This window comes from Lepisosteus oculatus, chromosome 6 (assembly GCF_040954835.1).
Source record: "Lepisosteus oculatus isolate fLepOcu1 chromosome 6, fLepOcu1.hap2, whole genome shotgun sequence".
Classification (NCBI taxonomy): domain Eukaryota; kingdom Metazoa; phylum Chordata; class Actinopteri; order Semionotiformes; family Lepisosteidae; genus Lepisosteus; species Lepisosteus oculatus.
The window spans coordinates 44,768,836-44,796,060 of NC_090701.1; the positions used below are offsets into that span (position 1 = coordinate 44,768,836).

General features: G+C 50.4%; 1 protein-coding gene across 7 annotated transcripts; it reads right to left on the reverse strand.

The window, feature by feature from the left end:
• Positions 1–5,957: 5,957 nt before the first annotated feature.
• Positions 5,958–26,880, reverse strand: osbp (oxysterol binding protein). 7 transcript variants are annotated; one of them, XM_069191455.1, is made up of 16 exons: positions 26,648–26,880; positions 25,047–25,346; positions 21,688–21,896; positions 20,679–20,932; positions 19,494–19,692; positions 18,434–18,548; positions 18,123–18,177; positions 17,156–17,323; positions 15,203–15,448; positions 13,524–13,644; positions 13,214–13,317; positions 12,604–12,699; positions 12,024–12,208; positions 11,590–11,810; positions 9,196–9,234; positions 5,958–8,950 (listed from the first exon to the last, which is right to left on the reverse strand). In XM_069191455.1, the coding sequence occupies exons 2-16, from the start codon at positions 25,178–25,180 to the stop codon at positions 8,808–8,810; spliced, it is 2,289 nt and encodes a 762-aa protein (XP_069047556.1). In that variant the 5' UTR covers positions 25,181–25,346; positions 26,648–26,880; the 3' UTR covers positions 5,958–8,807. The 7 variants fall into 7 exon arrangements, with proteins under 7 accessions (XP_069047556.1, XP_069047554.1, XP_069047553.1 ...); XM_069191453.1 differs by having other exon boundaries at positions 17,123–17,323; XM_069191452.1 differs by having other exon boundaries at positions 17,123–17,323; positions 18,434–18,551.
• Between the last annotated feature and the right edge of the window lie 345 nt (positions 26,881–27,225).

The window sequence follows — 27,225 nt, forward strand, 5'->3', positions numbered from 1 at the left end:
AAACCCACTGCACCCGTTAGTGCTGCGTTTGTGCCGGTTTGCGCCGCTTTCATTACCGAGATATAGCGCCTTGTTTTTTCAGGTAAACACGTGACTGTCTACAAGAAAGTTTAAAGGTACCAACTAATCAATGTTTTAATTCCTCAATGTGAAAACAGAGGGTGCAATTTGTTTCGGTGCAATCTTCTTCTCGCGAATAGCAATTGTAATCTACATTCACAACTGTAACTATTTTTCAAGTTTCACTAGCGTGTGTAACGATCATTATAACGTTCTCGGCAAATGAAGCTTTCAAAGAGGTCTTCGCTGGAGATGCAGAAAATACTGTATATCAGAAATCAGTTCATCTCTCTGACGCTGGGGTCAACTTATCAAAGGACACAATTGAAAGATCTGGTGGTTGTATTCGCGTCCTACTCCCAAAAGGGAGGTGCTATATTGAAATGCAAAACATCCACCCCACCGGACTCAAGAGTGCTCAAAGTGCAAACCCGTTGTTTTCACCACATTAGGTAATTAAAAGTATCGTTGTTGGTTAACTTGTGATGTCTGCATGTGTGAGACAGTCGAGTTTCCTATGTTGTTTCGCACATACGTGATGAGCTACCTGAATCAACTTAGTGCATAGTGCCCCTTTTAAAAACCCTGGTTCTGTTTCACATTTACGGACAGAACATTAAGTAAAAGAAACAACGGTCGTTGAAAACTTATAGTCATCAGCTAAAATACACATAAACCCTTCTTATGTGTCCAGCCTGCACTTTCTCTCCCTGCCTCCATGAGTTTAACACTGGGCTGTAATGACATGGGCAGTAAAACTGTCAGACCAGTTAAAGCAGTCTCCAGAACCGGAAGCATCCATAACACAATAAAAACAAGACCACGTGAGACGCAGATTCTGGGTGGGGCGTAGTGGGAGTTTGAGCAGGGGACAGGGAGAGGCTCACCTGCGGGCTGGATCTGTTCTCACGATCCTCATCTGTTTCATCCCGCTCTGCTCTTCTTTCACACAACCCAGATCCCGGATCCGTCGGCGGCCAGATCTAGTCGCGAGAGAGCAAACTCGCCAGTGTTCGATTCGTAGATGTACTGTAGAGACCCTATAAGGGTACGCTAGTAGTGTCTCATGCGAGATTTGATATGATAGTTTTTTACCCTTTACACCTGGACTATATTAGGCTAATTTGATTAATTGGTTAAATTGGTCCACTATAATTATTATCAAATTACAGGCAGTAGACACCCAGTGAACTGTGTGTGTTTAGATTGGTTTTTAAATAGAAATCAGGGTGATAATGATGTAATCAGTACCACAGGGGTCTGTACTAGGACCACTGATTTTCGTAATGTATACAATTAAAAGTGTATATTTGAGATCAAGGGCGAATGTGTTAAAATAGTATACTACCACTGAAGCCTCATTAAAATATATATTGTGTACTGTTTTGGTCACCATGTTATAGAAACAATATTGCTGCTCAGGAATTGGTACAGAGAAGAGCAACCAGACACATTCTTGGGCTACAAAATATCTCAGTTTTGCCCAATATCTCAGTATGATTTAAAATCTGAATATAATCCAATATCTCAGTGATACAGATTATTTCAATAAAATCCAACATCTCAGTACTAAATAATATTTCTAATATTAATATTATTAATTTGTACATATAAAAATGTTTTAACAGAATACAATACCATTAATACTATGCAATTTCTTAAAAGTACACAATATTTTTAATAGTAATATCATTAATTTGAATGTATATAGAAATATATCAGTAGGACCCGATATCATAATGCTGCACAACTTCTCAGTATTACAAAATAACTCATTCAAAGGGGTGTTTCCGGTTGGATTCATGGAATAAACCTAGGTCTGCTGGTGGCAACTCCCAGGTCAAAGTGCCACCCTGAGGCAGGGTCCTGAAGTTCTGCATCATTCTGTTGGAGTAGGGTGTTGTGATAATTTAAAGAACCCAAACTAACCTACTGGCATTCAGGGGAAGGCAAACGTTTCCAGGAAAAAGGTTTTTCACGTAAAAGCGAAAAGACCTGTAGTTCTGGGTTTCTTACAGCAGGCTCAGAGCAGGTGTGTGGTAACAGAGCAAGAAGCATTTCTCCAGAGAGGGGCGATGAACTGATTGGCTCTCTCATTGGGATTCAGGTGCAGAACACCTGACAGACTGAAGGAACTGAGTCTCTTTAGTCTGAACGGAGTGTCCCACACTGGCAGACTGAAGGAACTGAGTCTCTTTAGTCTGAAGGGAGTGTCCCACACTGGCAGGCTGAAGGAACTGAGTCTTTTTAGTCTGAAGGGAGTGTCCCACACTGACAGGCTGAAGGAACTGAATCTCTTTAGTATGAAGGGAGTATCCCTTGACAGGATAAAGGAACGGAAACTCTTTAGTCTGAAGGGAGTTTCCCACACTGCCAGGCTGAAGGAACTGAGTCTCTTTAGTCTGAAGGGAGTGTCTGACACTGACAGGATAAAGGAACTGAAACTCTAGTCTTGAACAGATTAGAGGAGATCTGATAGCAGTAATTAAAATCCACAAAGACACTGACTACGTCAAGCCAGCAAACTGGTTATCACAGTGGAAGTTACTTTAACGTGCATTTCAAAACCAAGAAAAGAGGGGGGTACTTTATACAAAGGGTGTAAATTTCTCCCTTTCCTGTGCATAAAAGCTCACTAACACCACAGCCCTGCCCTCTCCAGTGTGGCCGCAGCCCCCCAGTATCACTGCTAGAGCTGCTTTCCCTTGTTCGCACCTCATACAGCAGACATCAGCAGCATCAGCACTTTCATTTCCTCAGCCAGGCAAGATAAAGCGAAAGCTCTAAGCACGCTATCTCTTTATTTCTATCGGCTAGTTTCATTGTTATTACAATTTGACCAAACAGCTGAAAGTAAGGGGACCTCTAGTTTCAGAAGTTCAATGAAGGTGATAATTAGTGTTTAAATAAATATGTAGATCTTGGGGGCTGAGTTTGGACAGTCCCACCCTGTATAAATATGAGAAACATGAGGTTGGTCTTCATCAAACAGACATGCCACAATCTAAGGACTTTCTGAGGACCTCAGAATAGATATTGATGTTCTTTCTGGAAAGAGATACAAAACTATTTCTATTGACTTGGGGCTCCACCACTCCATTGCCATACAGATGTCTGCAAATGGAGAGTGTCTTGTGGTTCAAGAACATTGTCACCCCACCAAGGAAACCTCACTGTGATGATGGGATGAGAGTGGAGGTTTGTGAGTTTAATATAGACCAGGGCTGGCCCAAATCAGTCCTGATTGCTTAATAAAGTACTTACACAGCTGGGCCTAGTTATCCTTTCAATTGAATTGATTGAACTTGGGGGTGTTAACTTTTTCACCAAGGGTGAAGGTTGTTGAATTTGTTGAGGTTGTTGAAGTTGAAGGCTGGATTTGTTGGATTTTGTTTAGGAAATTAATTTAACAAGCACCAATGTTTGGTGTTCTTTGCTCACTTAGACTCCCTTTATACATCACTAGAATCCACATGAAGCTCTGCTATTACGCAAAGTACTGTATGCACAAGTTCAAAAGCACTTTTTCATGGAACTGCAGAGGATACACAGGGCTTCTGGAGCAATGTTCTCTAGACAGACCAGTCAAAGGTAGAACTCTTTGTCCTCAAAGAGAAACAGTTGGCAAAAACCAAACACTGCTTTCAAGCAGAAGAACCTCATTCCAACTGTCAAGCATGGTGGTGGGAGTGTGATAGTCTGGGGTCGTTTTGCTGCCATTGTTGACACAGCCATGATACTGCATTGCATCAGAAGACTCTAGAGGAGAATGGCAGGCCATCAGTCTGTGACCTGAAGCTGAATCAAACAAGGGTCCTGCAGCAAAACAATGATGTCAAACATGCCAGCAGATCTACAAATGAATGGCTGCAGAAGAAGAAATTCCCCCTTCTATAGTGGCCTAGTCAAAGTCCAGCCCTCAATCATCACGCAGTTGAAGGCTTTTTTGGGAAGAATATTCCAAAATTCCTGAAAACCAATGTGGGAGACCGATCAATGGCTAGAGGAAACAAGATTCTTTGCCGTCACTGCTGCTCAAGGGGGAGCCACCATTGCTGAATCTAAAGGTTGACATACTTGTCACACATGGATCTGGTGTGACATCATTTGAGGTTTCATCAGGCTAGCTTTATCAACGAATGTAACTGAGATCTAAAAATGTTTGCAAAATAAGTTTCAAAATGTTAAAGTGAAAATCTTAAGGCGTTCACAAATGTTTTCTCAGCACTATTATATGACAAGAACAACAGCAATTTAAAATAATAATAATAATCATGAACATTATCATCGTGTACGGTATATAATCATAATTTTACTTCATAGTCATTCCCACAGAGTCTGTGAACTTGGAATTCCAGTAGAAGTATAACCACAAATTCCCTGACACAACAGTGTTACTGTAAATGTGACTATTGTAAAAAAACAATGATATATATAAATAAATCAATAGAACTACATATTTTGCAAATACTTAAAAAATGTTGCATCTTCCACAAAGCAGGCCAGTTTCGTTTTGCTGAAACAATACTGTGTCAGCAGAGTTATTTGGAGAGTTCCATCTTAAAACCAGAAATGCCCTGACATTCACTAATTATCAGAAATGCCTTTCCTCAGAACTGCAGATGATCCACAAGTCTCCGGGGTCAAAGTTCTCTGCACAGAGAATAAAGATTTTAGAAGAAATATCAGAATGGGTGTATATCCAGTCTACTTAGAATTATTTTCTCTTTGGTTTAACATAACTAGACACAGTAATCTGTTTTTTTAAAGACATTCAGTCAGTGTGGTGCTTTAGAACTGTGGTCTATACTAAATTGTGAGTAATATTTCTTTGATTCCAAGATTAGAAGAAACAACATGTGAATTTTAAAGGGTTGCTGCTGAACCCATGAGGTTGAGTTAAAGACATCCTGTGGTCTGGACTTCCCCCGGGCACAGCATCACACTTTTTCTAAGACAATGGTGCTTGTTCAGTAATTAACGTCTCAACCACAAGCCCTCTTCTATAGCACATCTTTAGATGTTCATAAGGAGAGCTCTTAGGTTCTGGGTTCAGGTCTGGTCTTGGATTCCTGTCTGTGTGGAGTTTGCATGTTCTCCCCTGGCTCACCCAGATTTTCTCTGGGACCCCCACCTCCAAAAAGACATGCAGATTAGATTTGATCGCTACTCTGAACTTTTCTGGTTGGTGTTTTCACACTTGGAGGACTTGTTCCCAGTATCTTAGTGGCCTCCTCTCACTTGTACCCTAACCCATGATCTGATCCGGCCACAGAAGTCTGAAATCTGAATTCTGCACCAACTGCTTCTCACATCTCTTAGAGATGCTTCTGCTACCCATCTGGACAAGTGCTCAAGCAAATCTGAATTCAATTTGTAATTAACAAATCAGTTAGTATGTACTAAACTGAACAATTTAGTGTCTCATTCTTTCCAATGAAGGGTGGCAGTACTGTTGCTTGCAACTGTTCATTAACCAACAAACCAAATATGTGAGCAATACTGCCACCTTGGGGTCTCTGGGAGGAATGTTCTGTCTACCAAGAGATCCACATGGCTGTTCTTCAGCCTCTGTCTTGGAACGTTACTTACCTTAAGATCTACATTATAAATGAAAGAGACCAACTGGCCCGTCTCTTTCAGTGTGGTTTCTAGTTAATAGATCAGAGGGTCTTATCCAGCTGTAAAGTGTTGATAGTCTGATAGTTCTGGCTGTAGAGCTCTTTCCAAGATAAAGAACCATGAAAGAGAGAAAGTTACTTCTCAACTGAATTATCCCAATGTGTGCAATTTGGCCCCAAAACAATCCTGGGTTTTACATTGTGTGCGTGTATGTCATTGTTGGAGACCAGTCTGTCTGCAGGTTTTCATTCCAGCTCGATTCTTAACAAGCGAAATCGTCTTGTCATCAGTTTAATAATAATAATAATTGCTTACACTTATATAGCGCTTTTCTGGACACTCCACTCAAAGCACTTTACAGGTAATGGGGATCCCCTCCACCACCACCACCAATGTGCAGCATCCACCTGGATGATGCGACGGCAGCCATAGTGCACCAGAACGCTCACCACACATCAGCTATCAGTGGGGAGGAGAGCAGAGTAATGAAGCCAGTTTATAGATGGGGATTATTAGGAGGCCATGATTGGTAAGGGCAAATGGGAAATTTGACCAGTACACCGGGGTTACACCCCTACTCTTTTTGAGAAACACCCTGGGATTTTTAATGACCACAGAGAGTCAGGACCTTGGTTTTACATCTCATCTGAAGGACAGTGCCTGTTTACAGTATAGTGTCCCCTTCACTATACTGGGGCATTAGGACCCACATAGACCGCAGGGTGAGCACCCCCTGCTGGCCCCACTAACACCTCTTCCAGCAGCAACCTTAGTTTTTCCCAGGAGGTCTCCCATCCAGGTACTGACCAGGCTCACACCTGCTGAGCTTCAGTGGGCTGCCAGTTGTGAGTTGCAGGGTGATATGGCTGCTGGAAGTTTAATTGGACCAGTTCAAAAGCTTCCCTCAGCTTATAAGGTGCTGCTGCTTTAAAAAGACCAGGAAAAGATAAACAGAGACCAAGACTTGGTGCCCTGCAGATACATTATCCCAGATTGTGGGAGTGAGAAAGGGGCCCAGATTTAACTCCTGTCCTCCAAGGCCTGTTTTAGGATCTGACCATAACGGTTTAGTAATGTACTGCCTGGACCGTGTGCCCCACTGGACACACTTGCTAATGTGCAACACCAGTAACGGTGAGCAAAACACACCCCAACACTCACCTCTCTTTCAAAGTGAGTGAAGCCTCTGTCTGGCGGCCACGATTATAGGCAACCAGGCTTGTATATCGCCTAAACATACAGTAATCACAATGTGATGTTCTTAAATTAACATGAGCCACCTCTACGTGGAATCCACTGCTTTCAATATTTTTGGCAGCCCTCATTGACGTGTGTATACAGTGTGTCCAACAAGAGGCTGTATTCTAGGCGTGTCTATACAGTGTGTCCAATAAGAGCCTGTACACTGCAGGTGTGTATAGTGCTGCTTGGAAATACTGTATGTGAACCCTTCATCTTTTATGTCTTAAAAGACTAAAAGATGTTTTAAGTCAATAAACAGTGACACATCCTTTAACAAGCAATGACAACAACCAAACATTTTCTAGCGTTACTTATCAGTCTCTCATATCCGCTTTGCCGAACTTTTCTTCCTCACCAACAGTCCGCATCAGGTCCTGGCACAACATTTCAATCGAGTCGAGTTCTGGACTCTGCCATCCCAAAGCACAAAAGATCTTCCTCTTAATCCATTTTTCGGGGGTTGTTTGCGGAATGGTTAGGGTCGTTGACATGGTGGAAGACCCCTTTTCGGCTCAACTTGAACTCCCAAACGTCAGGTCTTCCCTGAATATTTTGGCATGACTCGGAATTCATAGTTCCTTCAATGGTGGCGAGTCCTCCAGGTCCATGGGCAGAAGATCTGGCTCAAACCACAACACTCCCTCCAGCAGACTTGACAGAGGGGATAAGGTGGTTTTGGTAGTAGGCAGTGTTAGTTTTTTGACAAATGTGGCAAGTTTTATGTTGTGGCCAAAAGGATGAGTTTCTTTTTAACGGCTCTTTGACTGTTTAACTTTGTACCCAATTATTGTAGCACCTGCTCATACTTGCCTCATTGACAGAGCTAATGAACCTTGTGGGTGACTTATTATTGTACATGCACTAGTTTTTACCTATTTCTTTCTGTGGTATGCATCAAATCCTCTAAAAATACATAGAATTTGTGAATATAAATCCTTTCTTTTAGAAAGAAATGACTACTTTTGATTAAATGAGGATTCCACAGTAAAAAATGTAAAATTTCAAGAACTAGAATGGGGGTTCACAAATCTTCAAGCAGCACTGAGGTGTGTCCAATAAGAGTCTTTACTCCAGGTGTGTGTATACAGTGTGTCCATTACATACAGAGTCTGCATGTACATAGCCCCTCTCCAATATCAGTCTGTATTGTGTACTGTGCTGTTCTCTGCTCTAACACACCACAGAGAAAGCCTGGCTGGACTCCATACCCATCCCGCCACACACTAAACTGTTCTCGATTCATTATGTTTTATTTGTTAATTATTTTCCCCAGAAGTTATAGATACAGTCAGGTTTGAGTAAATTTGACACACTCACACACAAACACACCCCCCTCCCTAAACACAACCACACAAAACTACACCCCCTACCCTCAGACAGCCATTAGTGAAACACAGTCAGGATTGAACCCCTGTCCTAATTAGCTAAGCCCCCATCTCTGCTCTGCCCCTGTGCTACACCAGGAAGGGAGAGAGGGGTGTGTGTGCTGGGGGAGGGGCAGCTGACGAGAGGATTTGGGGTAGTTAGAAGACACTAGGTGTAGGTTGAGCTGCACCGGTGTAAGTAAAGGGATTGTTAGAGGTGAATGTGCAGTAGTTACACAGGAAAGTCTGTTTTAATACAGAGGAAAAGGAACGTGTATTCAGATGTCTGGGGCAGTCAAGGGATGCCAGGGTATTAAAAAGGGGCATTTATTTAAGGTGCTTATTTACCCAGACATTATTGAGTTAGAGCTGTGCATGTGGGTGGGGGGTAGTGTAAGGTGGGGTATTTGAGGTGGGTGTTCCTTCAGAATATGTCGAGACAGCCAACAGTCCTCTCTCTCCCTGGGGCAGTTAAGAGAGGTGGTTGGGGGCAGATAAAGGGGGTATTTTGGGGTGTCTTCAAAAGATGTCAGGACAGGTTTCCCAGTTCTGTAGCGCCTTGGCCTCCCAGTAACCCCCCTTATAAATGTGGGTGGCGTCACGGGTCACGGGGTCCTCGCAGCGCTCAAACCACTGGGCCTTGTAGTTGTCCACGTGGGTGCCTGATCAAAAATGAAAATAAGATGTTTTTACACATTATTTTATATTTTAATACTTTTACTACTGAACTCCTGTTACCACTGTAACTGTGCTGTAACTACACCCTCTACACCTGGTGTCCTCACCTATTGTTATTACTACCCCTGCAATAAAGATGACAACACATCACTGCTGCTATAGCTGGGGCTGTGACTGGACACTGCACACCACTACTACACCAAGAGAGGGAGAGGGAGGGAGTACTTGCTTTTCACTGGTGCTCCAATGGGGCCCTCAGCTGGGTTGGCTGTAGAGAGGAAAAGGCAGAGGATAAAACACACAGATGATGAATGACTAAGGAGGAAAGTGAACAAAACAAGAAAATCATGGCGGTTTTTCTGGAGTGTGGGTGGGGGGGGGGTTGGTTCTATGATGGTCTAGTGCCTTCAGAAATCTCTAGTGAGGGTCAGGCGTCAGTTCAGCAGTCAGCACTACACTAAGGCAATGCGTGCACAGAGAGAGTGTACTTGCTTCTGTCTGGCACGTCTCCAGCCCCCTCCTCCAGCTCGGCTGGGCGGACTGGCACAAGGATGAGAAGGAAGAGTAAACTGATGGGCGCTCCATACTCCTAACAAAGCCCCAGCACCAGCTGCTACCGCAACTGCAAACGGGGGAGGAGCAGCTACAACTACACCTGATCTGCCCCCTTTGCACAACAAGCACGGGTAAGAGCCAGCAGCCGCAGTGCATTGTGGGATGGAGGACAGATCCATTCCTCCGGAGTGACGAGCTTCAGCTCCTTTTCACTCCCATGGGTCCTGCAGATGTATGTGCAGCCTGGAGTGTCGAAACCATCCTGACCCCACTGCACTCAGTTTCAGGGTGGTGTTTAGTACCAGTTTTAAACTGCTGAAATCAATTCTGGAGATACAGTGGTGTAACTTCTGAAGGAGAGCAAAGAAGCTGGACCTGCAAACTGATCAGAAGTAGATCAAATCGTTCCCTCGGTTGTGAGAGAAAAGCAGACGAGCAAAGTCCTTTTCTACAAGCAATCTTCTCTACCCTGCGACATCCATGATGAGCCTCGAAGCAGGCAGTGGATCCAATGTTCAATGAGCACAACTATTGTCCCCTGTCCCCTGAGCCGACTGCAGTTGGACCGTCCTGAGCCGACTGCAGCGGGTCACAGACATCGGAACCAAATGATTGAGGGAACTTCCATAAGTCAAACACACCCTTGCTGATATATCTTTAAAGCTATTCTTTCGGGATTCTGAAATTCTTTCCCTAACTGGGCCGACCCAAGGACAACAGTGCTGCGCTAGAAGCAGAGGAAGGACAGGCAGGGACAGAGAGATACAGTGTACTTGCTTTTGAGAGGCTCTCCCAGGGCGCCCTCCACTGGCTCGACTGGGCAAAGCGACAGAAGACAGAAACCACTGAACCAAGAAGCACAACCGATGATACAATGGAGGACTGGGCTAGGGAGAGGAGATCAGTTTCTACAGCTATCACACCCAGCCCCGTGTACAAACTCCACACTGCTGAGGGAGGAGAACTAGTCCAGGATACACTAGGGGAGACAGTGAAGGATGAGAGGATCAGAGGGCAGGGACAGAGAGTGGAGACAGAGTGAAGGATGAGAGGATCAGAGGGCAGGGACAGAGAGTGGAGACACAGTGAAGGATGAGAGGATCAGTGGGCAGGGACAGAGAGAGGAGACAGTGAAGGATGAGAGGATCAGAGGGAAGGGACAGAGAGTGGAGACACAGTGAAGGATGAGAGGATCAGTGGACAGGGACAGAGAGAGGAGACACAGTGAAGGATGAGAGGATCAGAGGACAGGGACAGAGAGAGGAGACAGTGAAGGATGAGAGGATCAGAGGGCAGGGACAGAGAGAGGAGACACAGTGAAGGACGAGAGGATCAGTGGACAGGGACAGAGAGTGGAGACACAGTGAAGGACGAGAGGACCAGTGGGCAGGGACAGAGAGTGGAGACACAGTGAAGGATGAGAGGATCAGTGGACAGGAACAGAGAAAGTAGACACAGTGAAGGATGAGAGGATCAGAGGGCAGGGACAAAGAGAGGAGACACAGTGAAGGATGAGAGGATCAGTGGACAGGGACAGAGAGAGGAGACACAGTGAAGGATGAGAGGATCAGTGGACAGGGACAGAGAGAGGAGACACAGTGAAGGATGAGAGGATCAGTGGACAGGGACAGAGAGAGGAGACACAGTGAAGGATGAGAGGATCAGAGGATGGAGACAGACTGAGGGAGACAGGAGGAGAGACGGGACAGGGCAACTAGGCCCAGGGAGGGAAGCAGAGAGAAAGAGTACTTGCTTCTCAGTGTCGACTCAGTGGTGTCCACAGGGACGGCTTGAAGGAGACAAGATGAGCCAACATGGTGACATGAGAACAGACAGACCCAAGAACGAAGAACCAGCCTGAGGCTCGAATAGATCCACAGTGAAGACAGGCTCCCTCCCTCTAATGTATTTACCTCTATACAGCATCAAGCTCATCTAGTTTCATCCTTCTCTCTCAGTGCAGTGTTAATGTACTGTAGTGTCCAGTGTGTCTGTACTGTATTAGCCCCTCTCTCTCAGTGCAGTGTTCATGTCCTGGAGTGTCCAGTCAGTGTGTCGTTATTCTCACCCTCCTCCGTGGTCTTCACTGCCTCGCTCTCCCTCTTCCTCCGGACGCTCCTCTGTTTCTCCTCCAGTCTCTGCTTCTCCGCGTTAGCCTCGTCCCAGCGCCCGTGCTCCATGAGCCGCTGGTCCGGCCGCAGGCGGCTGTCCGTTGGGGCCACACCTTCCTCCAGCTCGTTCAGGGTCAGGGCCAGCTCCGAGAAGTAGTACATGTTCTCTGCCCCCTCCCTGGGAGGGAGAGAGAGGGTCAGGGGTCAGGAACAGAGACTCACACACCTCCTGCGTCCCTGTTCCTCTGAGCACCTGCCACTTTCTGTCTATCTATATCCTTACAGACACTGGCTCACTGAAGCAGAGACTGCAAGACAGAGAGACTACAGCTCTTTGACCTGACCTGACCTGAACATTGACAGAGCAGCAGAGAGACAGAGCCCAACTCACGGCAAGGGGTGTCTCCTCCACAGCTCCCTGGCTCTCAGGGTCTGGTAAACAGTCTTGTGCTTGCCCTCTGTGCCATTCTCCCCCCGGCTGCTCTGCATCACCCGGGAGAACTCCATCTTCTCATCCCACGTGCCCGACAGGATGAAATGAGCCTTCCCACTAGAGTCTGTCACCACCCCCGTCACCTGGGAACAGAGGGAGAGAGGAAGCACTGATTCAGTACCGGACAGGGCGGCTCTCTTCCCCCTGGAACAGGCTGAGGTCCCTCACACTGGCGGTCTGACTCGGACAGTCGTCCAGGTTTGGCAAGTATAATGGCTGACTGAGGCATCTGGGAGCTTAGGTGACACATGACATAACTCCCATCCTCACTAAACCGCACTGGCTGCCAGTGAGGTTCAGAGTGGAGATAAACATTCTGCTTATGTATTCATGAGAGGTTAGGGTAGTGAAAGAGAGGGAGGAGGTATTTATGAGAGGGTAGATTAGTAAGAGAGAGGGAGGAGGTATAAATGTGAGAGAAGGGAAAGAGAGTAGGAGGAGACAAAGACCTCCGAGTCAGGTGGACTACGGCTCTCACCTTGCGCGCCACGTCACGGGAGAAGTAACTGTAGGGAGCAAACTTGAGGTGACAGCGATCTCCAGTCTTGTGGTTGATGACATCAATTTCTCCAGACTGAGGAAGACGGGGGGGGGAGAGATAGGTAAGTACAGACAAGTACAAAGCCCGAGATACATCCATCAGATCAGGATCACTACCATGCCTGCGCAGTGCTATCTGGCACTTTCTGCAGGATTTCCCAGTGAGTCTGTACTGAGAAACAGCATCACATCCATTAGGTGACATAACCTCACCTGCGATAACATGATAACGATAACGTACAGTATCAACAATTACAGTAATATCAAGCAGCTGCTTAACTAATCTCGCTCATTACAGTACTGTCCAAAAAAACTGCTTAACTAGTCTCACTAATTACAGTACCATCAGTGTTAACTGCTTAACTAGTCTCACTGACTGCAGTACTGTCTGAGCAAACTGCTTAACTAGCCTCATCAATTACAGTACCCTCAGCGTCTACTGAAATGTCATTCTACTGCTTAACTAGTCTCACCAATTACGCTCCTGTCCAAGCAAACTGCTTCATCAGCACGAGTCACGCTGGCTGGACTGCGGGTCTCTCTCTCACCTGGTCTATCCACAGCTTGCCCACTATGATGTTGTGGACGGTGGTCGTCACTTTCTTCCATGTGTAGTGATTCAGGCTTTTAGCAAAAATGCAGTGGGTTGTCCCTGAGAGAGAGAGAGGACTGTATATTGCACATGACAGACACAGAGAGAGAGGACTGTATTGTTTAGCTGTAAGTTAGCTGCACTGTATTGAAGACGATGTGCATGAGGCAGATGTAGAGACAGACAGGCGCAGCGAACAGGAGGAGATGCAGAGGCAGAGAGAGACACAGATGTGATCGTTTACCACAGCTGCCCCGCTGACTCACCCAGTGGCATGATGGAGAGGTATTTGCCCCGGAACTTGCTGGCCAGAGCGATTTCCTGCTGGAGAGTCCAGCCCCTCACAGACTCCACGTGGTGCGCCGCAGCAGGGGGGTGATGGCTGACCTGCGAGGGAGAAGGGACAGAGTGGGTGTGTGGCACCGCCTAGTGGCACAGCTGTAGGATGGCGTCTCGATTCTCCTGCCTCCATTCGACTGCCCTGAAGGTGCCCCATTCACAGAGACTACAGCAGTATTCCCAAAGCTACGCCACTATACAGAAAGAACACTGGGCGTTCAGGGTTTGATTCTGGGCTGCTCGGCCTGATCTGGGTCTGTGACACAACGACAAGTGGAAACAGGAGTATTATTTTCCAGAGAGGCTGTTGTTGGGCTATAAAATCCCAGGTTTGAGCCTGCTCAGGTGAGGCTCAATGGGTGAGGGCCAGGATTGTCCAAGCATGAGCGCAGGTTCAGTCGGGGGAGAGATTAGTGGAGCGGGGCTCCGTCAGCTCTCAGCGCCGCCTGCCTGTGGAGCAGGGCTCTCAGCTCTCAGTGCTGCCTGCCTGTGGAGCAGGGCTCTCAGCTCTCAGTGCTGCCTGCCTGTGGAGCAGGGCTCTCAGCTCTCAGTGCCACCTCCCTGTGGAGTAGGGCTCTTAGCTCTCAGTGCCACCTGCCTGTGGAGCAGGGCTCTCAGCTCTCAGTGCTGCAGCGCCACCTGCCTGTGGAGCAGGGCTCTCAGCTCTCAGCGCCCCCTGCCTGTGGAGCAGGGCTCTCAGCTCTCAGCGCCCCCTGCCTGTGGAGCAGGGCTCTCAGCTCTCAGTGCTGCCTGCCTGTGGAGCAGGGCTCTCAGCTCTCAGTGCTGCCCGCCTGTGGAGCAGGGCTCTCAGCTCTCAGTGCTGCCCGCCTGTGGAGCAGGGCTCTCAGCTCTCAGTGCCACCTCCCTGTGGAGCAGGGCTCTCAGCTCTCAGTGCTGCAGCGCCACCTGCCTGTGGAGCAGGGCTCTCAGCTCTCAGCGCCCCCTGCCTGTGGAGCAGGGCTCTCAGCTCTCAGCGCCCCCTGCCTGTGGAGCAGGGCTCTCAGCTCTCAGTGCTGCCTGCCTGTGGAGCAGGGCTCTCAGCTCTCAGTGCTGCCCGCCTGTGGAGCAGGGCTCTCAGCTCTCAGTGCCGCCTGCCTGTGGAGCAGGGCTCTCAGCTCTCAGTGCTGCAGCGCCACCTGCCTGTGGAGCAGGGCTCTCAGCTCTCAGTGCTGCCTGCCTGTGGAGCAGGGCTCTCAGCTCTCAGCGCCCCCTGCCTGTGGACCAGGGCTCTCAGCTCTCAGCGCCCCCTGCCTGTGGAGCAGGGCTCTCAGCTCTCAGCGCCCCCTGCCTGTGGAGCAGGGCTCTCAGCTCTCAGCGCCCCCTGCCTGTGGAGCAGGGCTCTCAGCTCTCAGCGCCCCCTGCCTGTGGAGCAGGGCTCTCAGCTCTCAGTGCCACCTGCCTGTGGAGCAGGGCTCTCAGCTCTCAGTGCCGCCTGCCTGTGGAGCAGGGCTCTCAGCTCTCAGTGCCGCCTGCCTGTGGAGCAGGGCTCTCAGCTCTCAGTGCTGCCTGCCTGTGGAGCAGGGCTCTCAGCTCTCAGTGCTGCCCGCCTGTGGCTCAGCTCAGGCTCCACGGCCCACCTGCCTGTCTGCACACCAGTACTGCTCACCTGCTCACACAGAGACCTGTAGCCGCTCTCGTCCAGCCGGTCCAGCTCGAAGGTCTCCCCCAGCAGGGGGTTGAAGGGCTTGCCGATGCGGTGCACTGTGGTGGAGTAGGAGGAGACAGTGAAAGCGGCCACATAGCAGAGCTGCTCCAGGGAGCTCTCGCACTTGGCCGCCCGGTCCAGCAGCTCGGAGTACTCCAGGTCCTCCGTCAGCCGCTGCAGCATCGACAGGGGCTCGTTGAAGTTCACCTGGGGGGAGACGCGGGTTCGAGAGAGAAAGATCAGCCAAGACTGGCCACACCTGAGAAGGAGCCATCACTCTGTTCTGAGAAAGACTAATCCCTGCTAAGAATGCTGTATACCGGTGGGGATCCTGGACACAGAGAGAGTCTTACAGACAGGGGGATCTTGGACAGACAGAGAGAGTCTTACAGACAGGGGGATCTTGGACAGAGAGAGAGTCTTACAGACAGGGGGATCTTGGACAGAGAGAGAGTCTTACAGACAGGGGGATCTTGGACAGAGAGAGAGTCTTACAGACAGGAGGATCTTGGACAGAGAGAGACTTACAGACAGGGGGATCTTGGACAGAGAGAGAGTCTTACAGACAGGGGGATCTTGGACAGAGAGAGAGTCTTACAGACAGGGGGATCTTGGACAGAGAGAGAGTCTTACAGACAGGAGGATCTTGGACAGAGAGAGAGTCTTACAGACAGGGGGATCTTGGACAGAGAGAGAGTCTTACAGACAGGGGGATCTTGGACAGAGAGAGAGTCTTACAGACAGGAGGATCTTGGACAGAGAGAGAGTCTTACAGACAGGGGGATCTTGGACAGAGAGAGAGTCTTACAGACAGGGGGATCTTGGACAGAGAGAGAGTCTTACAGACAGGGGGATCTTGGACAGAGAGAGAGTCTTACAGACAGGAGGATCTTGGACAGAGAGAGACTTACAGACAGGGGGATCTTGGACAGAGAGAGAGTCTTACAGACAGGGGGATCTTGGACAGAGAGAGAGTCTTACAGACAGGGGGATCTTGGACAGAGAGAGAGTCTTACAGACAGGGGGATCTTGGACAGAGAGAGAGTCTTACAGACAGGGGGATCTTGGACAGAGAGAGAGTCTTACAGACAGGAGGATCTTGGACAGAGAGAGAGTCTTACAGACAGGGGTATCTTGGACAGAGAGAGAGTCTTACAGACAGGGGGATCTTGGACAGAGAGAGAGTCTTACAGACAGGAGGATCTTGGACAGAGAGAGACTTACAGACAGGGGGATCTTGGACAGAGAGAGACTTACAGACAGGGGGATCTTGGACAGAGAGAGAGTCTTACAGACAGGGGGATCTTGGACAGAGAGAGAGTCTTACAGACAGGAGGATCTTGGACAGAGAGAGACTTACAGACAGGGGGATCTTGGACAGAGAGAGACTTACAGACAGGGGGATCTTGGACAGAGAGAGAGTCTTACAGACAGGGGGATCTTGGACAGAGAGAGAGTCTTACAGACAGGGGGATCTTGGACAGAGAGAGAGTCTTACAGACAGGAGGATCTTGGACAGAGAGAGACTTACAGACAGGGGGATCTTGGACAGAGAGAGAGTCTTACAGACAGGGGGATCTTGGACAGAGAGAGAGTCTTACAGACAGGGGGATCTTGGACAGAGAGAGAGTCTTACAGACAGGGGGATCTTGGACAGAGAGAGTCTTACAGACAGGGGGATCTTGGACAGACAGAGAGTCTTACAGACAGGAGGATCTTGGACAGACAGAGAGTCTTACAGACAGGAGGATCTTGGACACAGAGAGAGTCTTACAGACAGGGGGATCTTGGACACAGAGAGAGTCTTACAGACAGGGGGATCTTGGACAGAGAGAGAGTCTTACAGACAGGGGGATCTTGGACAGAGAGAGGGAACCGAACAGGCATGGGGATCTTGCACAGAGAGAGTCTTACAGGCATGGGGATCTTGGACAGTTCCTTTCCTATGCAGTTCTTCATTATGCTCCAGAGGTTCAAGCTGTAGTTTGGCTTGTCTGGGATGCGACTCCGCCTCTTCTTCTTAGGCACCACCTCCTTCGATGATGCTATCTCGTGATTGGATGTGGACTGTGCCTCATCAAGCTGATGGGAACCAATAAGAACAGAGACATGTAAGTGTGTGTGTGTGTGGTGCGCACACTGAAAACACACACCAGGCCCTTGGCCCTATACTTAGAGCAGGGAAGATTCAGGAATGGGCATCCCCACTGGCTAGGGGCTTTTGAATATTCTTAAAATGTACTCTTTTAGATAGATACCCTTGTTTACTACTTATGAAGATTACTGATCCTACACACCCGAGGTAAGGCAAATTATCTCTAACAAACATTAAAATGCATCAGCATTATGCTGATGGGAGCTCCAGTAGTTTAGATAATAGCAAAGCACCATCATAAGTGACCATCATAAGGCTGTTGGCTACAGCCCTGCATCTCAATGGGTTTCAGCAGAGTCAATACACAGGCCAGCTCCTATACATTATAAACAGCCACAGCCACACTCACTGCACTTGCTCCGTATATACTGTACAAACTCTACACACTGAGCACAGTCCGGACAGGTGTGCACAAACAAACACACACTGCGCACAGTCCGGACAGGCTTGCACACATACACACACACTGCGCACAGTCCGGACAGGCGTGCGCACACACACACTGCGCACAGTCCGGACAGGTGTGCACAAACAAACACACACTGCGCACAGTCCGGACAGGCTTGCACACATACACACACACTGCGCACAATCTGGACAGGAGTGCACACACACACTGCGCACAATCTGGACAGGAGTGCACACACACACACTGCACACAATCTGGACAGGAGTGCGCACACACACTGCGCACAGTCTGTATACGTCATGCATAGGCAGACTTACATGATCATCCAACCCAATCTCACTGCTGATCCCACTGACGTTACTGCCAGACCTCCTGTGTACAGAGAGAGGAGAAGAGTTAAGCGAGCACAGTCCTGCACTCCCCTACAGTAACACAGCTATGTCTCCTAGAGAACACAGCTGGATGAGTCAGGATAGGAGGCACTTCTTTACGTCATGGGTGGTGGGAGTGTGGAACAAGCTATCCAGCCATGCTGCTGTAGTTGATACCCTGGATCCTTTCAAGAAACAGCAAGATGAGATCCAGAGAACAATTAACTATTTGTGACCTGTCTTATCCCTCCTCTCACTTGTGGTATTTTGGGTCCGCTGGGACGGTGATGAACTCAGGGGCGTCCTCCATGGCATCGAAGAACTCGTTTTCCTCATCCTCGTCGCTCAGATCTCCTTTTCCTGGGACGATGCCTTCTGAGAGGGAGAGAGAGAGGGAGAAGAGTCACGATGATTCCATCTACCTCACAGGTATCTCTCCAAATCAGGCCTTCAGACTCCTGGCAGGCACCAACCAGGACAACTCGGGGGGCCTCGCAAAAAGCACAAGGACCCAGACACACAGGCAGACATGAGGCACAGGGGCAACGGGAGACGCGACACATGAAGGATTGTGGGAACAACTAAACTGACTCCTTGGGATACTTTTGAGGGAACTCAGCTGAACTGGCAGCCCAGTATGTGATCTGTCACAGCCTGAGGAACAGTGAGTCTGTCTCCCAATAATGCTCCATCTGTCTACAGTATATGTAAATATATTATGATATGTCTTTGTTGTAAACGTCTGTAATATTAAAGGTGGGCAGCTGTGTCAGCATGTCTGTAATATGTCTGTAGATTTTATTTTACTATTATTTTGTTTGGTTTCATTTTTATTTGCTTTGACAACACTGATTCTACCCATCGGTCATTCTAATAAAGCACCTTGAATTGAACTGAATTGACTAACTAGGCTACTAAGGACCAGGCCAGGGTGATGGGCTCCTCTCTCTAGCCCTCCGTGTGTTCAACAGTGAAACTCGAAACATAAGGCACGAGTGGAGTCAGTAGGGAAGGGAATTTCTCGCTGAGTCCAGGATGCACTTCATTACGCCAGGGGTCGTATGAGTGTGGAAAAAGAGGAGGCCGCTCGGCCAAACCAACTCGTAGAGTAGAACCTGTTTAATACAAGGATCCCATCCAGTCTCAACCCCACTTCTCCACACTACCCAAGTGACACCAAAGACACAACCCCTGACTGACCCCTAATCCCACGGTGACTGTCCCCCCAACCATTAGTCAGTGCTCTGGCTGGGGGGACATTCACTCTGGGGTTAGGGGTCGGTCAGTCTGGGTCGAGGGTTAGTGCGGGGCTCTCACCCTTGCTGCTCCCAGCTGGGCCAGCGGAGCCGGCCGGCAGGACAGTGGCGCCTCTGAAGGCTCTCTCCAGGTTGTTGTGCTGTTTGGCCAACTGCTCCAGCGTCTCCTCCAGCCTGACCCGCTGGTCCCGCTCGTACTGCAGGGCCTTCTGCCAGCGCTTACTGTGGGTCTGCGCCAGGGACAGGAAGTCACGGCACGCCTGTGAGAGAGAGGGGTCAATACAGCACATGAACACTGCACTGGGAGAGAGGGGTTAATACAGTACAGACACACTGACTGGACACTACAGGACATTAACACTGCACTGAGAGAGAGGGGTTAATACAGTCCAGACACACTGACTGGACACTCCAGGACATTAACACTGCACTGAGAGAGAGGGGTCAATACAGTCCAGACACACTGACTGGACACTCCAGTACATTAACACTGCACTGAGAGAGAGGGGTTAATACAGTACAGACACACTGACTGGACACTCCAGTACATTAACACTGCTGAGAGAGAGGGGTTAATACAGTACAGACACACTGACTGGACACTCCAGTACATTAACACTGCACTGAGAGAGAGGGGTTAATACAGTACAGACACACTGACTGGACACTCTAGTACATTAACACTGCACTGAGAGAGAGGGGTTAATACAGTCCAGACACACTGACTGGACACTCTAGTACATTAACACTGCACTGAGAGAGAGGGGTTAATACAGTACAGACACACTGACTGGACACTCCAGTACATTAACACTGCACTGAGAGAGAGGGGTTAATACAGTCCAGACACACTGACTGGACACTCCAGTACATTAACACTGCACTGAGAGAGAGGGGTTAATACAGTCCAGACACACTGACTGGACACTCTAGTACATTAACACTGCACTGAGAGAGAGGGGTTAATACAGTACAGACACACTGACTGGACACTCCAGTACATTAACACTGCACTGAGAGAGAGGGGTTAATACAGTCCAGACACACTGACTGGACACTCCAGTACATTAACACTGCACTGAGAGAGAGGGGTTAATACAGTCCAGACACACTGACTGGACACTACAGTACATTAACACTGCACTGAGAGAAAGGGGTTAATACAGTCCAGACACACTGACTGGACACTCCAGTACATTAACACTGCACTGACAGAGAGGGGTTAGTACAGTGTAGCCTCACTCACGTTGATCATGGCGTTGGAGGTGATCCTGAACAGTGTCGCCCTCTCGTTCACCTGCCGGATCTTGTCCCCCGTGTCCGTGGAGACGCGCAGGGACTCCAGCTCGCTCAGGGAGCGCTGCAGGGCCGAGCCGTGCTTGGCGATCAGGTCGTTGCAGGTGCTCAGGTCCTCCACCTTGCTGCTCAGGGTGCGCAGGGTGGCCTGCACCTCCGAGCGGTCGCCCTGGGCGGGAGAGGGGTCCTCATCGGCCGAGTCGTCTGGGAGAGAGCCCACAGAGAGCATGAGTCCCTGCCCAGAGCACCTACACTGCACAGGACACTACCTGTCTCTCTATGCTGTCAGGCGGCCCTCGTCTTTCTCTGTGTCTCTCTCTGCCGTCAGGCGGTCCCCGTCTCTGTCTCTCTCTCTGCGTCTCTCTGCTGTCAGGCGGCCCCCGTCTCTCTCTGCTGTCAGACAGTCCCCCGTCTCTCTCTGCTGTCAGACAGTCCCCCGTCTCTCTCTGCTGTCAGACAGTCCCCCGTCTCTCTCTGCTGTCAGACAGTCCCCCGTCTCTCTCTGCTGTCACACAGTCCCCGTCTCTCTCTGCTGTCACACAGTCCCCGTCTCTCTCTGCTGTCACACAGTCCCCGTCTCTCTCTGCTGTCACACAGTCCCCCGTCTCTCTCTGCTGTCACACAGTCCCCGTCTCTCTCTGCTGTCACACAGTCCCTGTCTCTCTCTGTCTCTCTCTGCTGTCAGACGGTCCCCATCTCTCTCTGTCTCTCTTTGCTGTCAGACGGTCCCCGTCTCTCCCTGCGTCTCTCTTTGCTGTCAGACGGTCCCCGTCTCTCTCTGCGTCTCTCTTTGCTGTCAGACGGTCCCCGTCTCTCTCTGCGTCTCTCTTTGCTGTCAGACGGTCCCCGTCTCTCTGTCTCTCTTTGCTGTCAGACGGTTCCCATCTATCTCTTTCTCTCTTTGCTGTCAGATGGTCCCCGTCTCTCTGTGTCTCTCTGTCTGTGTCTTCAGACAGTACCTGACTCTGCCTGCATGCGCACAGCCTTGGCCTTGGCCAGCTCCAAGGCAGTGATCCAGCGCTGTCTCTCCACCTCCGAGCTGGCCTTCAGGTGGTAGGTCTGCGCCCCGCCGTTCGAGATGACGAAGTTACACGAGTCCTCCACAGAGATGTTGGCCGTCGCCAGGTTTATAGTGCCTCTACAGGTGTGTCCCATCTCTGCCTGGGTCCTGAGAGGGTAAAGACAACACAAGCTCGCTGAGAGCGTCTAGCCCGTGTGTGTGTGTGGGTGTGGGTGTGGGTGTGGGTGTGGGTGTGGGTGTGGGTGTGGGTGTGGGTGTGGGTGCGTGTGTGGGTGCGTGTGTGGGTGCGTGTGTGGGTGCGTGTGTGGGTGCGTGTGTGGGTGCGTGTGTGGGTGCGTGTGTGGGTGCGTGTCTGTGTGTGTCTGTGTGTGTCAGTGCGCGAGCGTCTAGCCCGTGTGTGTGTGTGTGTGTGTGTGTGTGTGTCAGTGCGCATGCGTCTAGCCTGTGTGTATGTGTGTCAGTGCGTGAGCATCTAGCCTGTGTGTGTGTGTGTGTCTGTTAGTGCACGAGCATCTAGCCCTTGTGTGTGTGTGTGTGTGCATTAGTGCGCGAGCGTCTAGCCCGTGTGTGTGTGGTGTCAGTGTGCGAGTACCTAGCCTGTTTGTGTGTCAGTGCACGGGTGTCTGTGACTGTCAGTGTTTAAGACTGTGACACTGCCTCCAACACTCCATTGGTAGCTTTTTGATTGCATTTGCTGTGTACAGCTGTTTATGAGCTGGATTACACAACTCCCTTCACCACAGAGATAAGAACAACCCCTGCATGGAGATAACAGGCAGCCTTATCACAAGAACCACAAGCACTCCCAGTGCTCACAGCTCTTAAACAAAACACACCCAGTAAACAGTGCTTAATGGGCACAGGGCAGTCTGGTGTGGCGGCATGTCTGTGTCCACGACAATCTGCTCCAGAACACGAGCAGCCCAGGGACCAAGAGCAGATGGGCAGCGCTGGAACTAGAGGCATCGAGGGACTGGGGAAGAGTAGGGGAATCTGGGCGTCAGGGGTCACCATAACCAGCCAATTCTGGGGAGGGGCCAAGGGTCAAAAACCACAACAGGTCAGTTCTGGAGAGGGGTCAGGGGTCACAAAACACCATCTGACAATTCTGGAGAGGGGCCAAGGGTCAAAAACCACAACAGACCAGTTCTACTGGGATCAGTAAAGTAGAGGACAACACGCAGAAAACACCTTAAGCAATACCTGCACCTTACATGCTAATAACTCAAAGCCAGAAACTCGAGGAGGATTGTGCAAGAGGTCAGGGCTGCTGTATTAAGAGGCAGGAAGTGACACCGCGGCACATGACGAGGAGAGGGTGACAGGGCAGACAGAATGAACGGAATGTCTCTCTTCTGGAAAGACAGGCAGGACAGAGGCGGCCGTGAGGTGGAACTGTGATGGGAGGGAAGAGCGAAACGCAAACCAGAGGGGACATGGTCACGACGTGGGAGCACATTTAAAACCAAGGAAGGAAGAAGGGCTCTCCGCTCTCAAAGTAATGAACACAAAGGGGGGTGGGGGTGTGGAACAAGCCGCCCGGCCATGCTGCTGAAACGATACCCTGGCTTCTTTCAAGAACCAGCTGAAAGAGACACTCCTATCGGCACAGGAGGCACTTTTTTAAACAAAAGGGGGGCGAGAGTGTGGAACAAGTTCCCCAAACATGTTGCTGAAGCCAAAACACAAGCGTTGACAAGCAAAGCAAAGCAAAGACGCATGGCTTCACATGTAAACCACCGTGCTGCACCTATGACAGTGTGAAGCAACAGCAGGTCTCCCAGGAACACAAAGCCGGGCGTCATCAAGAGTCCTCAGAATAGAAATGAAAGCCGATGATGCACCTGTGAAGGATCGGACCCACCAGTACCAGACAGCACCAGACAGAACGGAAAGGAAATGGGCTGGGACCAGAACCGCCATGCTGAGATCAGCTTTGTTCCTCCCCGAAAACTGTTGATTGGAACAAGTCGCTGTCTACCGCTTAAGGAAGATCTCAGCCACAACAAAGCAGTTTCATTTAGCTCTCTCCAACCTATACAGCAAGACAGTATCAGCGGCAGGGGGGGTGGTGCTGCTATTCACAGGCTTTTATAATGGAACAGGGAGCGTCTGTCTCTACCACAGCTCTCAATTCAATACGGCTGGATGTGAGTCCATGGTGTCGGACTCCTGAAACAGATGGCGAACAGAACAGGAGGGTGATTAATAATGTAAAGTGTGACTTGGGGAGGGAAAAATACACAATATCAGAACGTCACAAAGCCACCTTCTCCCCTTGATAATTGTCAGAGGGCACGAACACTAGGCTAGAAACTTGGCTGGAGTAATAATACTCATCCCCGTCAACACAACACACGCAGTTTCCACTCTCTGATCTGCCCTGGGCCGGCTCAGACCACACCGCACAGCCAGCTGATCCGCTCCGGGTTTTCTCAGCGGCAGACTCCCTCGCTCACGGCGGTCACTCCCGCGGAGACTACCTGCTGCCCGATCTGCCAGCGAGAAAGCCCTTCGCTCCTCCAAGTCAGAGCACCGACATACCGACCGTCCACGGAACTGACCCGCTGACCGAACAGTCCGCTGACCCACCCCACCAAGCGAGAGTTACCTGTGGCAGGACTGCAGACCGTTGCTCAGCACAAACCCTCTGACCCTCTGACGACGGGACAGACCGGCTGGCTGGCCGACTGACCCAGCCCTTGTGGCAACTGCCTTGGGCTCCGAGAATGAGCATGACTGACCGACTGACCCAAGGCACAAACCCGCTAACTGACCAACTGACTGACTGGCCCAAGGCCATGTTCAGCACTGACCCGCTGACTGACTGGCCCAAGGCCTCACTCAGCACAAACCCGCTAACTGACCAACTGACTGACTGGCCCAAGACCTCACTCAGCACAAACCCACTAACTGACCAACTGACTGACTGGCCCAAGACCTCACTCAGCACAAACCCACTAACTGACCAACTGACTGACTGGCCCAAGGCCTCACTCAGCACAAACCCACTAACTGACCAACTGACTGACTGGCCCAAGGCCTCACTCAGCACAAACCCACTAACTGACCAACTGACTGACTGGCCCAAGGCCTCACTCAGCACAAACCCGCAAACTGACCCGCTGACTGACTGGCCCAAGGCCTCACTCAGCACAAACCCGCTAACTGACCCACTGACTGACTGGCCCAAGGCCTCACTCGGCACAAACCCGCTAACTGACCCGCTGACTGACTGGCCCAAGGCCTCACTCAGCACAAACCCTGTGACCGACTGGCCCGCCACGTGAGGGTTACCTGTAGTAGGACAGCAGGCCGTTGCTCAGCACAAACCAGCGCCTCTGGTAGCCCTTGATGTAGTTGGTCCACTTGAAGAGCCAGCCCTTGTACGTGTCCCCAGGGGCAGGGCTCACCGCCTTGGGCTCCGACATGGTGCCGGGCTGGGGCGCAGGGCGGGACGAGCCGGGTCCTGTGGGCTCCTCTGCTGGTCAGCGGCCCAGTGGGGGTCCTATCCCGCTCAGCTGCTCACAGATCCCAAGACACTCGTCTGTGGCTGCAGAGCCCGGAGATCACCTCATCTCCCGCCCGGAGCCTTCACTGTGAGAGTCAGGAGAGAAAGGGGTCAAAGGCCACCTGTCCACGCACAAACACATACTCACGCCCCACGCACGCTACACAAACACGTACAAGCCCCGCAGCGCAGCTGCGTGGACACGTCAGGCCCCGGCCAGCTGGGCTCACAGCTCACACGTCTTCAGTTCTAAGTGTTAAAATCACCCCCCTCCGCCGCCTGACACACAAATTACAGTAAAATACCTGCAACACTGCCTCTCTCGGCTCCGCGACACCTCTCCGATTTATTTTCCTGATTTGTGGTTGACATGCCAAAAGCGACAACAGTGAAAGATAAACACAAATCCTCGACTTCGGGAGCGTTTTTTCAAACGCTCGTCACCCGAGTATAAATGACGGATATACCAGGCACCCAGGTCTCGTCTCGTCAGATCTCCTTGACTGAATCTGGGGAGGCCTGCAGATCCTCGGTGCCAGCGTACCGTGACACACCGATCCCTGCGGTCCGGCCGCCGGCTTCGGTGCGGAGGCCGGACTCGCGACGGCGCTGACCCGGATCAAATTACAAAGAAGGTGTACCCACGGTACGGTTTTAAATTCAACCACCATCATCACTTGCGAGAAGTCCAGCAATCCTCCCACCTCTAAGAAAACAAAAACACAGCTAGCAACCCTGCGCCTCTCAACACGAAAACAAGGCCCGTCCGCCTCCCCGTCTGGAGTGCGGAGCGCAGCCGGCATGGACACGTCACGACACGGCTCCGGCAGCACCGGTACCGAAGAGCGGTCCTGGTCGACCTTTCGGTATCGCAGTGTCACTCACACCTTCACCACCCGACCTCTCTCGGGCCCGATTCAAAATATCCCATACCCGCCTCCGGGTGCCTTTAAGAAAGTGCACACACGTAAGCATATCTATGTACAGCGCACACCGACATTACCCACTCTCTTTCGTGTGCTGGGACTGTAGAGCAACGCCACACGGTCTTTCATGTCATTTCGGTCAAAACTGTTTTAATGGGGCTACAGGACTGATCGGGGGATTCAAGTGGTGTTTTTTAAACAGTGTTTATCCGCCTCCACTGTTACCGACCCGCAAACAGCGTGCGTATGGGGCTGTGTTTCACCCTGAGGGGGTGAACGGGACGACTGAGGGGCGCCTCTTCCACCCCCTCCAGAAAACAGGTCGCCTGTCCATATCGGGGCATCACTGCCCCGGCCCCTACAGCCTCGGCCGGACACCGAGGGGCTGCTGCTGTCAGTCTCCCGGCCGGGATCCTCTCCCTCACTCTCCACTCTCTCTCCGTCACCTCGGCTGCTCTCACCCGTCTGTCCGAGCTCGCTCTCCTGTCTCGGGTGCAGGATCGGTTCCGACTCGGAGCAGGACGCACACACTCAGAAACGAAGGATCGAGTATTAAAAGTTGAGCTTCTCCCGTCGTGTGACCGAGCGGTGACGGTCCTCCTCCCCCTCGCCAGTCCCCCGTGCGCTCAGGAAGAGCGGTGCAACAGCTCTACCGACGGCTCCTTCCTCCTGGGCCGAGTACGAGCCCAGACCGGCGGGCGTCTCTGTTTCTCGTCGGAAGACTTATCCTGCGACACTCGAAGTTTACAACGTGTCATATAAGCGCACAAAGATTGTATTTCTGGATCTTTATGTTCTTTATCTGCCTCTCCGCCCCACTGTTATTCAGTGTGCCTGTGTCCCTATGTCAGTCTATGTCTCTCTGTGTCTCTATCCCTCTTTCAGTCTGTATGTCTCTGCACTCTGTCTTTTTGTGAATCTCGACCTCTGTTAGTCTGTCCCTCAGTTTCTTTGCTCCTGGGTCCCTGTCTGTCATTCTATATGTCAGATTCAAGTAAAGAGCTCTAATCCCATGTCCAATAAATTACAGTTACAAAGA

Coding starts and splice junctions, on each gene's coding strand:
- osbp (XM_069191452.1), bottom strand. CDS start 25,180: ATGTCGGAGCCCAAGGCGGTGAGCCCTGCCCCTGGGGACACGTACAAG. Junction 11,811..12,023: donor TGGAGGAGACACCCCTTGCC/GTGAGTTGGGCT, acceptor TCTCCCTCCCAG/GGAGGGGGCAGAGAACATGT. Junction 9,235..11,589: donor AGTGAAGACCACGGAGGAGG/GTGAGAATAACG, acceptor TCCTCTCTACAG/CCAACCCAGCTGAGGGCCCC.